This window comes from Cibotium barometz, chromosome 12 (assembly GCF_041138505.1).
Source record: "Cibotium barometz isolate CiBa-2024 chromosome 12, ASM4113850v1, whole genome shotgun sequence".
Classification (NCBI taxonomy): Eukaryota; Viridiplantae; Streptophyta; class Polypodiopsida; order Cyatheales; family Cibotiaceae; genus Cibotium; species Cibotium barometz.
This window is the reverse complement of record NC_141057.1, coordinates 59,593,733-59,613,367: the sequence shown is the minus strand read 5'-3', so window position 1 is coordinate 59,613,367 and position 19,635 is coordinate 59,593,733. Positions and strand designations below refer to the sequence as shown.

The window sequence follows — 19,635 nt, the reverse complement described above, 5'->3', positions numbered from 1 at the left end:
ATGCAAGTTCCTTAGAAGCCACATCATTTGGATGGTGTGAGTTGCACATTGCGCTATGTGAAGTCTATAGTAGACTATGGTCTCTTTTATGAGACTGGTACAGAGTTGCAGGTGTTTGGATACACCAATGTAGATTGGGCTAATAGTATCACAGATAGGAGATCTACCAGTGGATTTATGTTCTCCTTTGGGAGTGGCATTGTGACATGGAGCAGCAAGAAGTAGCCAACAATTGCCTTGTCGAGTACAGAGGTAGAGTATAGGGGTGCTGTAATGGCAGCATGTGAGGTAGCCTGGTTGCGCAAGCTACTTGGTGAGATTTGGGGTTGTAGGTTGATAGATATGTTGTCACATCTATTGTGACAACCTTAGCACTATACAGTTGGCGAGGAACCCGATTTTTCATACGCGGACCAAACACATAGAGGTCCACTATCACTTCATCAGAGATAGGGTTCTAGCAGGAGACATTGATGTCATGTATGTCAGCATAGAGGAGCAGGTAGTTGACATTTTCAGCTTCGCAAATTCCGGACTATGCTTGGAGTCCTAGAGATGGAGTTGAGCTTGAGGGGGAGTGTTGAGATGTCAAGCTCAACACGAGCTGACACTTATGATATGCCCGTGTGACCGTTTTCGCCACTTACATCACTAGCATGTTTGGTGGGATTCTGACATGATAGATCTTCGCCCAGTGATTCGACAATTGGATTACACTAGCTACTACTTATCTTGCCAGCTCACTCACTTAGCGTGTTCACATTATGGACCGCATGTACATAGTACTTTAGTGCTTATGTTGTATTTCCATTATCTTTTGGTAGAACCCTTTTGTTGTAAAGAAGAAGAAGAACAATTTTCAGCCTCTCATCTTGTGTGCCCTCTTCGAGGGTTTGTGTGAGTGTGTGTGTGCTTGCAAGAGCTCAATCTCTCTTCCTCCCTGCATCTTTTCATGTAGGAGCTCAAAGGCCTACTACACTACAAGAAGCAATGATGTTAGATATGAGGATAAATATGTATAATGGGGGCCATAAAAAGTTGGTGGTAGGGCTGATTTTAATGCTTCAATATTTGGAAAGAGTGCAAAAGATGCTTCATTAACTCCCACCATTCCTATAGATTTGGTTGTAATCCTTCAAACGTTTGAGTGCAAAAGATGCTTCATTAACTCCCACCATTCCTATAGATTTGGTTGTAATCCTTCAAACGTTTTAAATGGGGATGGAAAGCCATCCAATAGAGCTAATAAGAGCAAATTTTTGAAGGAAGACTGTGATAATGAGTTGAGGAGAAAAGATCTTTGCTACAAATTTGGTGAGAAGTGACATAAAGAGCACTTCAAGTCATGCAAGGCTAATAATGTCACTATCAACACGGTTCTATCAGAAGTAATTGAAGATGAACATAAGGACAAAAATAAGTCTTTTGATGATTACCATGAGATGGTGATATTGATCATGAGTTGGATGGGGAATTTTCTTTTGATCCCGGTGGTGTTATCTAAAGGCAATCTAATTTTGATGATGGTTTTCCTACACATATGTGTACTAATGAAGGATCAAGAATGAAGCCGACTTTAGAAAGTCTCTCTCATGATTTCTATACAAGATGTAAGGGTGTAAATAATCCAAGGCTTAAGATATTTATCAATGGTAAGAGTGGCTTATGTTTTGGCAGATAGTGGAAGTACACATAGCTTTGTCAATGCAAAGTCATTGTGTAGTCTCAAATTATGTAACCCATGTCATGGAGGAGTCTCAAATTCTAACCCTTATCTTTGGCATCTAAATTTACATGAAGTGCAAGTGGAAAATGGGGAAGTCATGAATTGCACAAATGATGTGTCATAATGTGAACCTCGATCTCTCAAAGGACTAAACATGTAAAACTGATCTATTAGTTCTTGAGATGGGGCCCATTGATATGGTTTTGTGATGTGATTGGCTCTCAAGTCTTGCCTCTTTTACCATGAATTTGGTGCAAGGTGTCATTCAATTTAAGCATGGAGAAAAGAGTACAACATTGGTGGGTGTCAATGCATCAAAGCTCACTTTAATGAATGCTACCCAACTGTAGAGAGAGCTCAACAAAATGGGCTATGTGTATGTGTTATAGCTTTGTAAAAAGGAAGAGTGCAACAAGGGAGATATTTATGAGAGCATATAGTTTAAGCATGGGAAAAAGAGTACCACATTGGTGGGTGTCAATGCATCAAAGCCTCACTTTGATGAATGCTACCCACCTCAAGAGAGAGGTCAAGAAAATAGGCTATCTATATGTATTACAGCTTTGCAAGGAAGAAGGTGATCATGATAACAAGGGAGATATGTATGAGAGCATGAGGTAATTTTTGGACGAATATAAGGATGTGTTTGACATTGGCACCAAAGGGGGAAGTCGATCATGAAATAAAGCTTGAGCCTAATGCTAGGCCCATCAAAGCAAGCCACCATATCGATTGTCAAAGTAGACAAAGATGAAGTGGCAAGGCAAGTACAAGAGTTGATGGATATGGGTTGGGTGGAACCAAGCCAATCTCCTTTTGCAATATGGATTTGAACAAGATTTCTATCAAGAATCGATATCCCATATACACAGATAGATGATCTTTTGAATGCATTGAAAGGTTCATGTTTCTTCATAAAGCTTGTTAGGAGAAGGATGAAGTGGCAAGGCAAGCACAAGAGTTGATGGGTGGATATGGGTTGGGTGGAACCATGTTAATATTCTTTTTCATATCCTACCATACTTCTTGTGAAGAAGAAGGATGCTACCTTTTGGATGTGTGTTGATTATAGGGATTTAAACAAGATCTCTATTTAGAATTGATATCGCATACCACTGATTGATGATCTTTTTGATGAATTGAAAGGTGCATGTTTCTTTACAAAGATTTACTTGAGATCTGGCTACCACCAACTAAGGATGAAGAGTGGTGATGAGTATAAAACAACATTTAGGACCAAGATGGGTCTCTATCATTACATGGTTATGCTATTTGGATTATGTAATGCACTCGCCACTTTTCAAGCATTGATGAATAAAGTGCTTCAGCCCTTCCTCTACAAGTTCATGTTGGTATTCTTTAATGACATGTTGGTGTATATCAAGGATGAAGAGGAGTACTTAATTTATGTGTGCATGGTATTGGATTCCTTACTTGCCAAGGAAAGCAAATGCACATTCATGGCTAGTGAAGTAGAATACCTTGGTCGAATTGCTGGCAAAGATGGCATAAGGTTAGATCCAAAGAAGGTTGAGTGTGTGCAAAAGTGGCCTATTCCAATAAATACAACACAATTGGAGGTTTCTTGGGACTTGCATCATTCTATAGGTGATTCATTGAGAAGTATGTACACATAGCCGCCTGCGCCTTTGGCAGACAAGAGAAGCATTCTTTTGGGATGTAATTATAAAATAAGAGCTTACAAGAATGCTTACATCAACTCAAGAGAGAAGCATTCTTTTGGGATGTAATTACAAACAAGAGAGAAGCATTCTTTTGGGATGCAATTGCAAACAAGAGCTTTAAAGAATTTACGAGAATGCTTACCATCAACTCCTAGCTTAGCGTCTCCCTATTTTTCAAAACCTTTTACCATTAGGGCTAATGCTTATGGAAGAGGCATTGATGCCATATTATATTAAGATCATGGGGTTATTACATTTGATAGCCACAAGCTAAATGACAAGGAGATAGAATTACATGTCTATGATCAAAAGATGATTCCAATTTTACATGCAATCAAGAAGTAGCAACATTATCTTTATGGGAGCCGTTTCTATGTGAGAAGTGATCATAGGGTACTTAAATACTTCTTATCTCAGAGCAATATATCTCGAAAACAAAGAAGGTGGGTGGCTACATTGCAAAACTATGATTTTGAAATCACTTATACAAAAGGGAAAGATAATGTAGTGTGGCCAATGCTCTTTCATGGATGTGGGTTTGTTCATTGCATGCAATTTCATAACTGCATAAGGATTGGGTCATGGATATTCAAGAGGAGTATTTCTTGGATGAGGAGGTGTCACAAATGGTATAGAAATTATAGCAAGTTATCATGTAGATTTGCCACATTATAAGCTCAAAAATGGTCTTTTATACTATAAGGGCAAGGTTTATCTTGTACCTACTTCATCATACAAGGCCAAGGTGATGGGAGAGGTGCATGCAATACCTATGGTGGGGCATTTGGGTCTCTATAAAACCTTCAACAAGATAGGGAAGAGTTTCTTTTGGAAGGGTACATGGAGAGATGTGCATACATATGTGATAAGATATTTTTCATGTTGTACCTAAATAAGGATCCAACACATAAACATGGGGGTTTTCTTTAGCCCTTGCCTATTCCCAAAGGTAAATGGCCACACATATGCATGGATTTTATTATGGGGCTTCCTTGTACAAGGAAGGGTTAGGATAGCACGTTCATAGTGGTGGATTGGTTAATAAAAATGGCACATTTTATTGCTTCCAAGGTCACATAGATGACATCTATGATTGTGGAGTATGTTTTCAAAATATATGAAATGCCTCAAAAAATTGTGAGTGATACAGATGCCAAATTTATGGGTTCATTTTGGAGGAAACTATTTAAGGTTATGGAAACCAAATTAACTCTTAGCAGCACCTATCACGCAGAAACAAATGGGCAAATTGAGAGATTCAATAAGTGGGTGGAGACATATTTGAGACACTATTATCATGATACGCAACATACATGGGATGATTGGTTGCCTTTGGTAGAATTTGCTTATAATAGTACAAATCATGCGAGCATTGGAATGCCACCTTTTGAGGCCATCTATGGATACAAGGTGAACATGCCAATGGTGATCAATAGAGAAGATGTTGCAAATCAACATGCAAAGGATGAAGTTGAAAAGATGTAAACTCTTCTATACAACAATGCAAGGACAACTTAAAGCTTGCTCAAAGGAGTATGAAGCAATATACCAATGCCAATAGGAGATTTCTAGAGTTCAAAGAAGGGGATTGGGTGCTTTTGAATCAAGATATGTATCTCTCAAGGGAAATACCTGAATCAAGATATGTATCTCTCAAGGGAAATACCTGAATCAAGATATGCATCTCTCAAGGGAAATACCAACACTAAATTGGCAACTAGATATTATGGTCCATACAAAGTGGAGAGAAGAGTGGGACAAGTTGATGCTACCAGTAACTTCACGTACATACGATGTGTTCCATGTCTCTTAATTGAAAGCATATGTTGGGCACATGAGACAAGTGGCTTACAAAGTTGATGCTACCAACAACTTCATGTATACATGATGTGTTCCATGTCATATTTTGGGCCCATGGTAAAAATACAAGATGAGTTACCTCCTATGAACGAGGAAGGTATGGTGAAATATGTGTCAGAAGGAGTGTTGGGTACTAGAGAAAGGGTGCTACACAACCGTTCTTTAGCAGAATACCTCATCAAATGGAAGGGTTTACCCAATGAAGAAGCACCATGGCAACCCGGGAAGAGAACCTAACCGGAGAGAAGAGCCGACAATGTAATCGAAAATGGCACGAGCTCAAGAATTAATAGGGCTCCGCATCTCTCTCCAAGGCGTAAAATGTTCCTACAACCATGCTAACATCAAGCAAGGTAGTGATGCCTAGGAGGTCAATGCAACTCCGCACGCGTCGAGGTTGGCATTGTTTGGCAATCCGACATTTCATTTGAAGTCGGGCAAGCTCTGTAGTGCTTCACTTCTTTTCATCGACATAAGCAAGCGGGCCAAAGAGCTACCAGCTCTTCAAAAAGATACTCAAATAGTGCCTGGATCCATTTGGCTAAAGAACTACCAACATGCTCAAATAGTGCTCGGATCCATTCGGCCATGTTCAACAAGCCACCCATAGCTCATGGTTTACGAATGTACATGCCATATTGTGTGTCCTAAATTCTTCCATTCTTGTGGACAGCCCAACCTCATTCACACCTGCCTTATCGACCAACCTCGCTACACATGGTTTGAGATTAAGAATTGAGTGTTGCGTAAGTTATCTAATGCTTCACTTCTTTCCTTCACATTAAGCAAGTGAATTGAAGAGCCACCAACACTTCAAAAAGAGGCTCAAAAAGTGCTTGGATCCATTCGGTCGTGTTTTACAAACCACACATAGCTCAACGGGTACATGCTATACTGGGTGTCCAAAATTCTTTTATTTTCATGGACAACCCAATCTCACAACCGCCTTATCGGTCAACCTCGCTACACATCAACACTCAATTCCCTAGCTCAAACCATGTGTAAGAGTTGAAGAAAGCAGACAAATTAGTGATGTATTGGAGTTTTCATCGACATGAGTTTCTACATGGTTGCCCAATTGTCTATACACGTGACGCCAATAATATACACACGGGATCTACATCTAGTAAACACAATCTAAAAGAAATTTGAAGGGTCCTAGACATTTCCACAACAGAAGGAGGCATGGCATGAAGAACTTCTACATCCCCTATACCTTTTATGCCTTGATAAGGTGCCTACTATTACCAGGGCTACCTAAAGATTTTCACCAATATGCCTTGCGTCCAGCTGCGGATCTCACGACATATCCTGGACCATCCACACCTTTCCATCTCGGTAATGACGTCACCACCACCGACTTGGGTAATGCAAGGACGCTGTCACTATTAGGAAGGAGTTATGTTAATCACTTCGTAGATTAACATGATTTCACCCCCTGACCTACTGTAAGATGCTTTGCCATCTTACCCGCTCCTGAACAAACATCATCTTTTGCAAGATGACGCTGGAACATATAAAGCGGCCTTACCTTGTGCTTAATGTCAAATAGAGAAAGTCTAAGACTCCATGTACATACTTGTTTGACTAAAACTTAATCACTTGTATATAATTCATTTTTGACAATAAGCAATACACAATCATTCCATTGCAATAGAATACTTGTGAGCTCTTCTCTTCCCTCCTCTTTCTTGCATGTATGCTATTGAATCTTGCTTCCTTGATGGATGCATGCTAGATAGGTTTGTTTGTTGTAGGATTTCAACTTGCATTAGCTTCCACTTCTTCCCCCGCCTTTTGTGAGAGAAAACCATCGTGAAGGGCCATCTCTATTTGTCTCCATCTAGGCAAAGAGAGCTCTTCTTTTACGTGATCGACAATGAGCATTCTAGAGTGACAACGAAGTAAGGACGCGATGGACGAGCTAGTACACCTAGATCAAAAAGTTACAATTGCAACTCTAAGGCAAGGCTTAACCACACATGCTTTGGCAAGCTAAGGTAAGCTCTTGACTTGAATCACCTGCTCTCTCTCTCTCTCTCTCTCTCTCTCTCTCTCTCTCCCGTATAACATCTATACTCATATAACATCTGTACTCCTCCGCTCTTAGTAGGATGTAAATTTTTGCCAACTTTTCCTTCTCTCTTTCTCTTTCTCTCCCTTTCTCTCATACTAAACAATTTCTTAAGAATATTAACCATTGAAAAATATACATAAGTATTAACCGTACTCTTAATGAGAGTGGGCAAACTTTCATCACCTGTGTGAATTTTTTTAAGAGTTTAATTATCATTATTATCCTATTCTAAACTCGGGTTGAAACCAAGATCTATACGCGCAGGCGAACTCCAGCTAGAGGCGTGCGTAACTTTAAGCACTAGCTATTTTTTTAAAAAATTCAAGACTTTTATCCATTGCTTAGGTCTGGACGTTTGAGCCTTGTTATGCATAGAGGGAAAAATATGGCAGGGAAAAAAAAGCTAGGATCTCATGCAACATGAGCTTCTTGCTCTCTTACGTAGAAAAAAGCGCAAACTGCATGGATTTGGCTATGCCTTGTGAGATGTTGAAGCGGCGCCGTTAGTAGCAGGTTGTGTGAGGCTTGTAAGGTTTTGACGATGGAGGAGCGATGGAGAGATGGCGTCTGAGAGGACAAAGCACATCATGGATGTTATTGTGTGGTTGAAGTTAAACGCCGGCACAATGAGAATAGAGTTGTCGACGCTTGAGCCTGAGTGCGGTACGTCGCTAGCAGCTGTACTGCTCACACTGCAGCTGCGAGTCCTTTGATCTTTCATCCAGCCATGCAAGTCCTTTGATCTGGTGGTAATGTTACTATATTGATGCCGGAGACCACGACAACCCACATGGTCAATTAAAATTAAAGCCTTTATAAGGTTATTTATATGGATGGAATGTGATCCGCATGAGTCATGCGTGGATGCCAAGGAAAATTGCAGAAGTGAACCCGAAGATGCCAATGTTTAGCCACTGGAGTATAGCCAAAAGCGAAGGAAGTTGGGGGGCATGAGTTTGGAGCGGTCATCATCAGGGTGAAGTCTTTTTGGGAATGGCTTTTCATCGCCGTTCCTCAGCTTGGAGCACGAGGAGTCATCAAGAGAGGCAACGGAACTCACTCTTCCAGCACAAGAGCCCAGAAGGAACCCAGAGGGCGTTGTGGATGGATTGTCAACTAGCCACACAGGGTGGAGGGTTCAGTGACCGATTACAAAGCCTTTGCCGAGAAGGGCAGCTGGACCGGGCTATGGATGTGCTGCTCCGCATGGACCAGCTGGGCATAGCCGCTTCCAACAACGTGTATTTATCTTTGCTGAAAGCTTGCCACAAGAGGAAGTCGCTAACTCATGCCATTCAAATCCGTAAGCATCTCGTTCAACATAGGTTGGACCTCACCAGCTTGCTTGGTGATTACTTAGTCATCACCTTCGCTAAGTGCGGTGGCCTTGAGGAAGCATACCACATTTTTCATCAATTGCCTCACCGTACTGTGTTCTCCTGGACAGCCATGATTTCTGGTTATGCTGAGAACAGCCGAGGTCATGATGCTCTGAAACTGCATCAGCACATGCAGGAGGATGGTGTGGAGCCTAACCATTGTACCTTCGTCAGCCTACTCAAAGCTTGTGGCAGCATACCAGATCTCAAAGAGGGTCGGAAATTACATGATGATGCACGGAGGAAGGGCTTTTCTTCTAATGCCTATGTTGCTAACACCCTTGTGTGTATGTATGGCAAGTGCGGAAGCATTTTAGAAGCAGAAAATGTGTTTGGCGAGTTGTCCAAGTATGATGTGGTTTCGTGGAATGTGATGCTCTCAGCATATGTTGAGCAAGGTCAAGGAGTGAAGGCTTTACGACTGTGTAGACAAATGCAAGAAGAAGGCACACACCCGGATGAGCGAACATTTGTGATTGCCCTTCAAGCATGTGGCACCCTTGCAGAGAAAGAAGGAGATGTCAGCATGGGGGGGCAATCAACCAAATTAATGTCTCTAGAAATTGGCCAGAGCTTTCATATTGATATCAAGAGGAAGGGCTTTGCTTCACATATTTTTGTTGGCAACACCCTTGTGAGTGTGTATGGGAAGTGTGGAAACATTTCCAATGCGGAGAATGTTTTTGTAGCACTGCCGGAGTACGTTTTAGTATCATGGAATGCGATGCTCTCAGCATATGTTGAGCGAGGCCATGGAGAAAAGGCTTTACAATTTTACAGATATATGCAAGAGGAAGGCATGAAGCCGAATGGACGGACTTTTGTGAGTGCTCTCCAGGCATGTGGCATCCTTGCAGAGAAGGAAGAAGGTGTTCTTGTAGAGGGGCAGTCATTAAAAGTGGTTTCTCTAAAAATTGGCCAGGCATTACATGTTGATATTGAGAGAAATGGGTTTGCCTCTAATGCCTTTGTTGCAAGCTCCCTTGTGGTTTTATATGGCAAGTGTGGAAGCATCAAAGGGGCAGAGAATGTGTTTAGTGCATTGTCTCAGCGGAATCATGTGTCATGGTGTGCGATGCTTTCTGCTTATGTTGACCAGGGCCATGGGGAGAAGGCCTTACAGTTGTACAGACAGATGCAAGACGAAGGTGTAACCTTGGACCAAGTGACTTTTATAATTGCCCTTCAAGCATGTTGCACCCTTGCAGAGAAGGAACGAGCTCTTGTTGTGGAGGAAAGATCAGTGAAAGTGGTGTCTTTGAGTATTGGTCAAGCATTACATGCTGATGCCCAAGAGCAGGGCTATGCTTCAGATGTCTTTGTTGGGAGTGTCCTTGTGAGTTTGTATGGCAAGTGTGGGTCCATTGTAGAAGCAGAAAAGGTGTTTCATGGACTCTCCCAGCATGATGTTGTTTGCTGGAGTGTCATGCTCTTAGCATATGTAGAGCAAGGCCAAGGTGAAAAGGCTTTAGAGCTTTATAATAAACTAAAAACAGAACATGTGACGATGGATGATATTACACTAGTCTGCTTACTTCAAGCTTGCAGTGAAACTGGAAGCATGGTTTTTAGGCAGCTTCATTTCTCTATTGTCTCTGCTGGGTATGACCATATTTCCTTTTTGGCAAGTGCTCTCATCCATGCGTATGGGAGTTGTGCAAGCATGACAGATGGTCAGGCAGTCTTTGATAGACTCTTGCTACCCGATTTTGTGTCATGGAGTTCTTGTGTTACTAGCTATGCACAAGTTGGAAATCACATGGCTTGCTTGGGAAGGCTTGAGGAAATGCAACTGGTTGGTGTTAACCCAGATGAAGTGGCCTTCCTCTCGCTTCTCTCAGCTTGCAGTCATGCTGGCCTTGTGGACAAAGGTGTTGAGTACTTTGAATCCATGCGCACAAACTATGGCGTAACTCCAGACTTGAAGCATTACGCCACCATGATAGATCTCCTTGGGCGTGCAGGAGATTTCACGAGGCTAGAAAACATGCTGTCCAAAATGCCAATGCAGGCTGGTCTGGCCATTTGGTTATGCTTGCTTGGCGCATGTTGTACACATGGCAATGTGGAGCTGGGAAAAGTGGCATTCGATCATGCAGTGCACCTACAGCCCAAAGGCGCTACTGCATACGTCTTGGTGTCGAACATCTATGGTAATGCTGGGCTGCAAGACTCTGCAAATGAGGTGGAGAAATGTAGACAAAAGGAATTTATGGAAAAAGCTTGTTTCGAGCCAGATTGAGCAGGAGCAAGAAACACATCGTAGGAGGCCATGAAGGCCCACAACAAAGTACCTATATAACTTGTTATCTTCTATGTCAAAGCTGAAGAGGCAAAGGGGAAGTGAGCAAAGATGTAAACGGTAGGAAGTTTGAGAATGGAAGCCACAGCTTGCAGTTGTGCTTGTAACCACTACCATTGAGAATATCCAGGGGATCATCCAATTTATCATGAACACAACAAAGGCTTGGACAAAACAAGAAAACAAGTTGAAATTCTACAATCTACCCCTGCAACCCCAGCTAGGAAAACTAGATGATGGCAACGCTACAAGAGTGACCATTTGGCCCTTCCACTGAGAAGAAACATTTCACAGAGGAGGTTGCTATGCAGTTCTTCAGTTTTGCCTTTCTGATGTCATGGCCTTGACAGCAATTCTAAGGTCCCATGCCCCCATCCTGAGGACTCCGTCGCTACAGTCCTAGGATAGGAGCTAAAGATGATGGCCAGAATTGGTGGTGAATGCCAATGTGAACGGCAAAGGCAAAGGAGTAGTATGGGCTAAGGTAATTTCTCTAGAATCAAGCAAAAGTTCAAGCTTTTCTGTGCAGTGTGCAAGGGTGCACTGAGTATGTGAAGAAGCAAGGGTATGCACAGCACATAAATCTGCTGATCATGGATGGGGGGGAGTCTCATCAATCTCATAGTGGGTAACAATTTGGTCCTTACTGTTGAGGAGATTTGTGAAGACATAAGCGTGCTTTTGTGGACATTGATGGATGAAACTAAGCTAGGGCAAGCTACTAACAAAGGAACGTGTCACCAGCGTGGACATTTCCCAGTATGAAAGGGGTTTGGTGGACTCCAGGCCGTTTAAATATTTGGAAAGTACAAACTTTGGGAATGGGGGATTATCCTGGAATACAAAGGATCACACTCCTAAATCTATGAGGGTTATTATTTTTCCCCCGAATCCGATGGAAATTCCATTCGCGTCATTACGTCTGGAATTGAGCAAATGGGGGGACATGCCAGAGCACATTTGGTAGAAGGTCTACCAGTTGGGATATTTTTAAAGGTAAAGATTATGGGAGAACCCATCTTTTTAGATTGGGGAAAGTGGATCAAAGTGAAACAAGTGGCCTCACACTTGTCACTTCAACTATTGTGTGGCTCTTCACTCGTCATTATAGCCTTCTCTTGCCATTTTAGCTCATGGGAGGCCCTAATCTATAAATTGGAGCCCTCTCTCTTCATTTGGAGTAGGCTCTCTTGCTGCAAGCTCTCTTCTACCATGTTGGTTGCTCGTATTCTTGTCTATATCGCCTTATGGAGAGCCTCTACCCTACTTCACTCCCCTCTACAGAGGGTTTCTCTATTTCTTTAGCCTCTTCATGGCTGTATGCATGTTGTACGAGCTGAATCAACCATTGTACCTGCTGCACCAGCCATTGTACCTATTGTATCGGCTGAGTGGAGGGCTGTACCTGCTGTTTTCAGATTCTGTACTTGTTGTATCAGCCATTGTACATGCTGTACCGGTTGAGTGGAGGGCTGTACCTACTATTTCAGATTCTATAGCTGCTGTATCAGCTCTATTGGTGCTGCCCGACTTGTTCTTGGTGATTTATATGGTGTATTATTTGCTTCACCTGAGTTTTTCTCACATATGGTATCTTGAAGACTAGTGGTGATGGGGAAGATCACTACCCTCCCAGGAAGAGGTGGTTTACACACATTCATGGTATTTAGGGGCTTCTTTTGATGATACCCTGTGTGTATGGTCCTGTATGGTCCAATGCTGGTTGTATATGGATAATCCGGCACTCTTATGGGAAGAGTAAGACCCTCAAAGCTTGTACATGTTATATTTCTTCTTGGGTAATTAAATACTTCACAGGGGGGAGGGGGGGGTCGGCCCATTCTGGCCTCTGTGGGGTGTTAGTTTTGCATATCTCTCTTTTATAGTATGGTGGATTCAATGGCATATGTTTAAGGCTGTGGTCTAATTCAATGTTTAATTGCATTAATGGTCAAGTGTTTTGCAAAACTCCCGGGCCTCCCGGAAGTTACATTGGTATTAGAGCATTGGTTCTTTCACACTCTTGTGTGAAGACGATCATGTTGGGATATGAATACTGGCTATGAGTGTAGTTAAATACGCTCGGCCTGGGAGCAGTCATGCATCAAGGCATGTGCAAAAGACAATTTGATTTATAGATTTTTAGAATCTATTTTGGAATTGTGGATTTGGCTTTATTGCGTGTATTCTCTTCTATATGGAATTGGCTATTTATGCGTGATTTATGGATCTTATTGTCAAGTTCAAAGGCAACCGATATGGGGAAATATCTTTTGGCTGGCATGGGGGGTTTATAACCCTCATGTCACAGGATTGAACCTGGAAAACAAAAGCTAAGTATATGTTGAGTTTGCAAAGTTGGTACTTTTGTTATTTATTATGAAGTGCTTTCTATGTTCACTAATCCTTGTATGCCTCTACTAGGAGAAGAGTGTGTTGTTGTTTGCCTTGATGTGGTTTCAGGGAAACATTGTTTATGGCTCCCTTCATTAGGCTGGATTATGTCTTTGGCTCCCTTTATTTGGGATGCATTGGACTTATGGAAGCCATGGTTATCTCATGGGTCGAGGATTTGGCGGCCGAAATGTCTGTAGAACTATTGGTGGCCGAAATGCCTATAAACTATGTGTAGTAGAAATGTTTATGTCTTTGGCTCTCTTTATTTGGGATGCATTGGACTTATGAAACACATGGTTATCTCATTGGTTGAGGATTTCTATTGACGGCCGAAACGTTTGTAAAACTATTGGTGGCCGAAATGCCTATAAACTATGTGTAGTAGAAATGTTAATGTAACACCAGGGTATATATGCCTGTGAGTGATTCTCATCTTATGTTTCACACTTGAGCCTACCTCTCCTCCAAGGTGTGTGGTCAGAGTACCAACATGGAGTGCAAGTGGTAGAGTGGACATGTGGCTTGGTTGGCAGGGAACTTATGTCTACGCCAAGGGTCATGTGGACTGACACCTTGTTGGCAGGGGACTATGTCTATGCAAAGTGTCAGTAAACTGCACTTTGGTTTGCTGGGGACTTGATGTCTGCTCTTAGATCTAGTGGACGTTCTATATCCGCGTGCACGGTCAATCGGTCTTCTATTTTTCAGCCTGGTCTTCACATGTGGAAGCGAGTGGACTGTAGCATGCATTTGATGTGACACTGGGGATTGGGGAACAAGAGATTGCTCCTTCGAGTTGGTGTATACGACACCAACACTGCATGAAGTTTGATTTAGACTTATGAGACTGTTTTGTCTCGCCTATTTATTTAGAACATGATTATGAAATCTGGACTTTTGGAACTCTTTTTGTCTCACCCAGTTATTTGGGACATGATTATGATATCTGGATTTATGGGACTGTTTTGTCTCGTCCATTTATTTTGGGACATGATTTTGATATTGGTATTATGGAGACTCACTTAGTCTCATCCATTTATTTAGAACTGTCTCGTCTCGTCCATTTATTTAGAACTGTCTCGTCTCGTCCACTTGATGAGACGTGATTATATCGTGGATATATGGCTTGAAGCTTAAAGTTGTGGATAACTTTTAAGAAGCTGGGGAGGATGTCACTAGCCTGGACGTTTCCAGTATGAAAGGGGTATGGTGGACTCCAAGGTGTCTAAATATTTGGAAAGTACAAGCTTTGGGAATGGGGGATTATCCTGGAGTACAAAAGATCACACTCCTAAATCTAGGAGAGTTGCTATTTTTGGCTCGACTCTGATAGAAATTCCGTTTGCGTCATTACGTCTAGAATTGAGTAAATGGGGGGACGTACCAGAGCACATTCGGTGGTAGGTCTACCAATATTTTTAAAGGTAAAGATTATGAGAGAACCCATCTCTTAGATTGGGCAAAGTGGATCAAAGTGACACAAGTGGTGTCATGACCCTGAAAATTTGGCAACATAAGTGTGAGCATGGTGGTTGGTGAGCAAGAAACATGTTTAAGGTTCATACTCGGGGACAAAAGGGAATTAATGTTGATAACCCCATGTGTGGACAACCCCAAGTGTGGAGGGGACAAAGGAATTAAAGTTTAAAGGTTTATAACCTTTGTAAAACTCTTTTTTAAAGGATGGTGGCCAGGCTAATTTTGGAGGCCTACACCACTTTTGGAGAGCGGGGGCTAGCACGCCTCTCTCTCTCTCTCTCTCTCTCTCATGCTTTTTGAAAAAAGGCTGTTGGTGGGGCTACACATCTATCTCTCATGCTTTTTGGAAGGGACTGCTGGCGGGCAGCGCTACAGAGAATACATGCGCTGTTGATTACCACGTCAGAGTCTGCTTTTTGGAGAGTAAAAGACTAGTTGGCTGTTGTACTACAGAACAATATTTACAGGCGCAAACTGCAGTCTCTTTGGCTTTTGGAGGACAGGCTGGCTGCTGTGCAACAGTACATACAGGCACCTGCAGAATCTTCTTTTCTCATTTGCTTTTGGCAAGAAGCTAGCTGTCGAGCTACACTGCTATTCATACATGCAGTGTTGAACACAAAAGTGTGGACTATAAGAGGGAGTGCAGGGCTGGACAGTAGGTTCACCCACAGGTGTTCTCTCTCTCGGCTGCAAGACAAGAGGGCAGGACAAAACGGGGCTTTTCCTCACGTCTTCTCTCTCTTGTGAAAAGCGACACAAGGACTGTAAGTTTCTCTCTCTTTGTGAGCAGGTGGGACTGCAAGAGGTGTCACACTAAGTCTCTCTTTTCACTGGCTCTTGATTGTTCTGGAGTTGTTCTCTCTGGCCCTTTGTGAGAGGAAGGGTTTGGTAGTTCAGAGGGTGGAAACAGGGCAAGTTTGTGGACTGCTTTGGAAGAGTTTGTGGACTGTTTTCATGGCTAAGTTCATGGTTCAATCAGATGCATATTGAAGGCCTCACGGGAGCACTGTCTTAGCAGATTAGAGGAGATAACAATGTGGTGTTTTTGGGACACAAAGTTGTGTGTAACCTCTATGCTAAGAGGTCCAGAGGATTGGCAGATTGGACATGCAGACATACAAGCCATGAATGGCCATGTTGTACTTGTTTAAACTTTTCCATTGAATTTGAATAAAGAAATACCGAAAGGGACGCCAAGCTTTGGGGCCAACATGTGTCGTTCTTTTTCATGTCTTGGAGAACTCTAGCTCCCATATATTTGTTTTATTGGCTGGACTACAATTGGTTTGGGTGACTGCTAGTCTACCGTACTTTGGTTTCTACTAGAGACCGGTTTCAAGTGGCCTCACACTTGTTAGAAAGTGGATCAAAGTGAGACAAGTGGCCTCACACTTCTCACTTCAGCTATTGTGTGGCTCTCCACTCATCATTATAGCCTTTTCTTGCCATTTTAGGTCATGGGAGGTCCCAGTCTATAAATTGGAGCCCTCTCTCTTCATTTGGAGTAGGCTCTCTTGGTGCAAACTCTCTTCTACCATGTTGGTTTCTTGCATTCTTTTCTACATCACCTTATGGAGAGCCTCTACCCTACTTCACTCCCCTCTATAGAGGGTTTCTCTAGCCTCTTCATGGCTATATGCATGCTGTACGAGCTGAATCAACCATAATACCTGCTGCAGCAGCCATTGTACCTATTGTACCGGCTGAGTGGAGGGTTGTACCTGCTATTTTCAGATTCTGTACATGTTGTACCAGCCTTTGAACATGTTGTACCGGCTGAGTGGAGGGTTGTACCTACTGTTTTAGATTCTATAGTTGCTGTACCAACTCTATTGGTGCTGCCCCGACCTGGTGCTGCCCGACTTGTTCTTGGTGATGTATATGATATATTATTTGCTTCAGCTGAGTTTTTCTCACATATGGCATCTTGAAGACCCGTGGTGATGGGGAAGATCACTACCCTCACGGGAAGAGGTTGTTTACATGCATTCATGGTATTTAGGGACTTCTTTTGATGATAGCCCATGTGTATTGTCCAATGATGGTTGTATATGGATAATCTCCATCTTCCATGGGGAGAGAATGGCCTTCAAAGCTTGTACATGTTATCTTTCTCCTTGGGTAATTAAATACTCCAAGGGGGGAGAGAGTTGGCCCATTCCGGCCTCTATGCGGTGTCAGTTTTGCACATCTCTCTTTTATAGTATTGTGGATTAAATGGCATATGTTTAAGGCAGTAGCCTATTTCAGTGTTAAATTGCATTAATGGTCTGTTTTGCGAAACCCTTGGGCCCTCCAAAAGTTACATTACGTGTAGCTGGTGTGGACGATGTTGCTGCGCTGGGGAGCTCAAGAAATGCAAGCTGCTGGATTGTAGTTGCTGCTTGGTGCAGCAGATTTGCTGCCAATGTGGAGGTGACCATGAGCTTGAGATGAAAAAAATATGTAGTCTGGTTGTTGCTATCATAGGTAGCACTTGATGTGCTGGGACTACCTCAGCGGAAACTGCATCGCTTATGCTCATCTGCATATTTGTTGGTGTCTAGTACTGCTGTGGGGAGTATGACCGTTGTCAGTAGAAGAGAATTTCCCTTGCAGGTTGAAATGTATCCTAGTTTGGATGAAGGGGAAGCATTAGGAGTTCCAAAGGTCAATAGCAAAAGGGGAGGCAATCAAGGAGTAGGTTGTGGGAGGTGGAGAAAGTTTAGGATGAGAAAATCAAGGAGTACTTTGGCGTATTTTAGAGGCCTCTTCTAATGGAAAGATAGCTGTGTGTTGTTGAATTTTATTGCTTGCTATGATTTTCTTTACATGGAATTGCTGAACATGGCTTTTGATGCACCATACTCTGATTTTCTTCTTGGCATCAGAGCCTAGGTTTGTACACGAGTGAGTTAGAGTTTCTCTTTGAGCCCAAACTACCTCCAGCAGTCCAAGAGCAACGCCTTTGTTGTATCAGAGCCAAAGCTCTTTCTCCAATGACTCAAGCCGGCGATTACGCTATTCAAAAGCAACTGAGAAACGCCGTCTACGATGGCAGACGTGAATGCTCACTTCTAGCAACTCGGGCGGAATGAAAAGCAAAACAATTGCACGCCGTGGAGCAAAGGCCGTTTTCACTGTGGCGTCAAAAAAAGCGATCACCAGCAGCAAACTGTGTAGATTGTTAACAGCATCAGAACTGCACCACACCCGGTCGACTGCTTTGGAAGTAGGCAACCCACGTGCTGTCGATTTCCAAAATTAGGGTTTTAAAGACAGTTTTTGATTTACCTCTTGTTAAGCCCTAGTTCACATGTGAATATAGCATCGCTCTAAAAGCTATCACTCATGCATAATTTTTTAGCATGCTTTGTGAAAAACAAGTGCACACAATTCTCTTTTGTGCAAAGGGCAGACATTGAACTTGAAATAATCAAGTGCTAAGACCCCCTTATTCTTTGGTCACGGCGACACCATTACTCGTTCAGAAGTTTGAGGGGGAGGGCTTTCATACTTGAAGGTGAATAGGACTTTAGGGCATTGTGCGTAGGTGAGAGCCTTGTCCAAGTTAAATTCATTTCAATGAGAGGAGGACTTTGGGGCCTTGTCCAAGTGAGAGGGTTGTATGAGAAAGGGAGAGATGAGTGAGCAATATCCATTATTGCGTTAGGGCTATCACATGCATTCATCCATCATGTAGCATCCACCTCTTCATTTTATCAAACTTGATATTCTCTTCAAACCTTGTTTGGGAACAAGTAAAAGCATTCCAAGATTGGTCTAAAAATGCAGTTCTTTGGGCTTAAAATAGATTTTGAAGATTGTTATGCTGGACCTTAAAGAGCGTCACAGAACAATTTGCAAGTATTGGAGCAGCTATAGAAGATGATGATTGCATCGCCATTTTGCTTAAGAGCATGCCAAAAGAATTTGGCATCCTTGTCTCAACCTTAAAGAACCTGCCTAATCCCACATTCACTGGTATTGAAAGTGCTCTAATGGAGGAGGACAAAAGGCTCAAGGGAGTCTACTTCATCAAGACTTTCTTCCAGAGAAACAAAAACTAGAAGACATGTACCTAGTGTAGCAAATACTATGGCAAAATTGGACATTTGGAGAAAGATTGTTGGACAAAAATGAAGAAGTACTCATGGTTTAGTGTTCAATATGTCATGCTACCCACACAAGCATGAAATGCTTGATTTTGAGACCAAAACAAGGAGGGTTTTGGTGTGCACATTGTATGAGAATGGGAAGAACCATGACATGTCTACAAGACTTGCCTTACCTACCCGGGGAGGGCAACCTCTTGCTTTACTAGCTCCATCGGCAAGGCTATTGCTACTTGCCAAAGGACCAAGGGTAACATCTTCCCCAATAAATATGAATCTTGAGAGTCTCGAGAAGGTGCCGTGTCCACCTCCAATGTTACCGCCATAACCAACTCTTGTTGATTGACATTCCATGAGGGGATGAGGAAGGGGAAGGGCAAGAAACCATGTATGTCAACCCTTAGAGGCTAAGAGCCTGCCAACTCAAATCTTAAGGCATTATGTTACAGATGGTGACATAATGTATGCCCCGTTTATCAAGCCACAATACAAACCTCAAGGGGTAGAGACTTTAGCACTCTAAGAGCTAGGTCACCACTACAATTCTTTCATTGCAAAGGACCTCACCATGTGGCTACTAAGTGTCCTATCAAGAAGGCTCCGTAAGCTCAACCACAGTTACACTACTTCGCC

At 42.5% G+C, this 19,635-nt stretch overlaps 1 protein-coding gene across 1 annotated transcript; it reads left to right on the top strand.

The window, feature by feature from the left end:
- Positions 1 to 8,341: 8,341 nt before the first annotated feature.
- Positions 8,342 to 16,839, top strand: LOC147633639 (pentatricopeptide repeat-containing protein At5g27110-like). Its single transcript, XM_086805752.1, has 4 exons — positions 8,342 to 10,922; positions 12,448 to 12,569; positions 15,359 to 15,563; positions 16,664 to 16,839. Exons 1-4 carry the CDS (start codon positions 8,342 to 8,344, stop codon positions 16,837 to 16,839), a joined length of 3,084 nt encoding a protein of 1,027 aa, XP_086661878.1.
- The last annotated feature ends 2,796 nt before the right edge of the window (positions 16,840 to 19,635 follow it).

What these genes read in the sequence shown, in the direction of transcription:
- LOC147633639 (XM_086805752.1), top strand. Translation starts at nt 8,342, where the DNA reads ATGGCTTTTCATCGCCGTTCCTCAGCTTGGAGCACGAGGAGTCATCAA. An exon ending in TGCAAATGAGGTGGAGAAAT is followed by an intron (nt 10,923 to 12,447) that starts GTAGACAAAAGG and finishes TGCTGTTTTCAG; the next exon opens with ATTCTGTACTTGTTGTATCA. An exon ending in TGCTGCCCGACTTGTTCTTG is followed by an intron (nt 12,570 to 15,358) that starts GTGATTTATATG and finishes GTTGTACTACAG; the next exon opens with AACAATATTTACAGGCGCAA.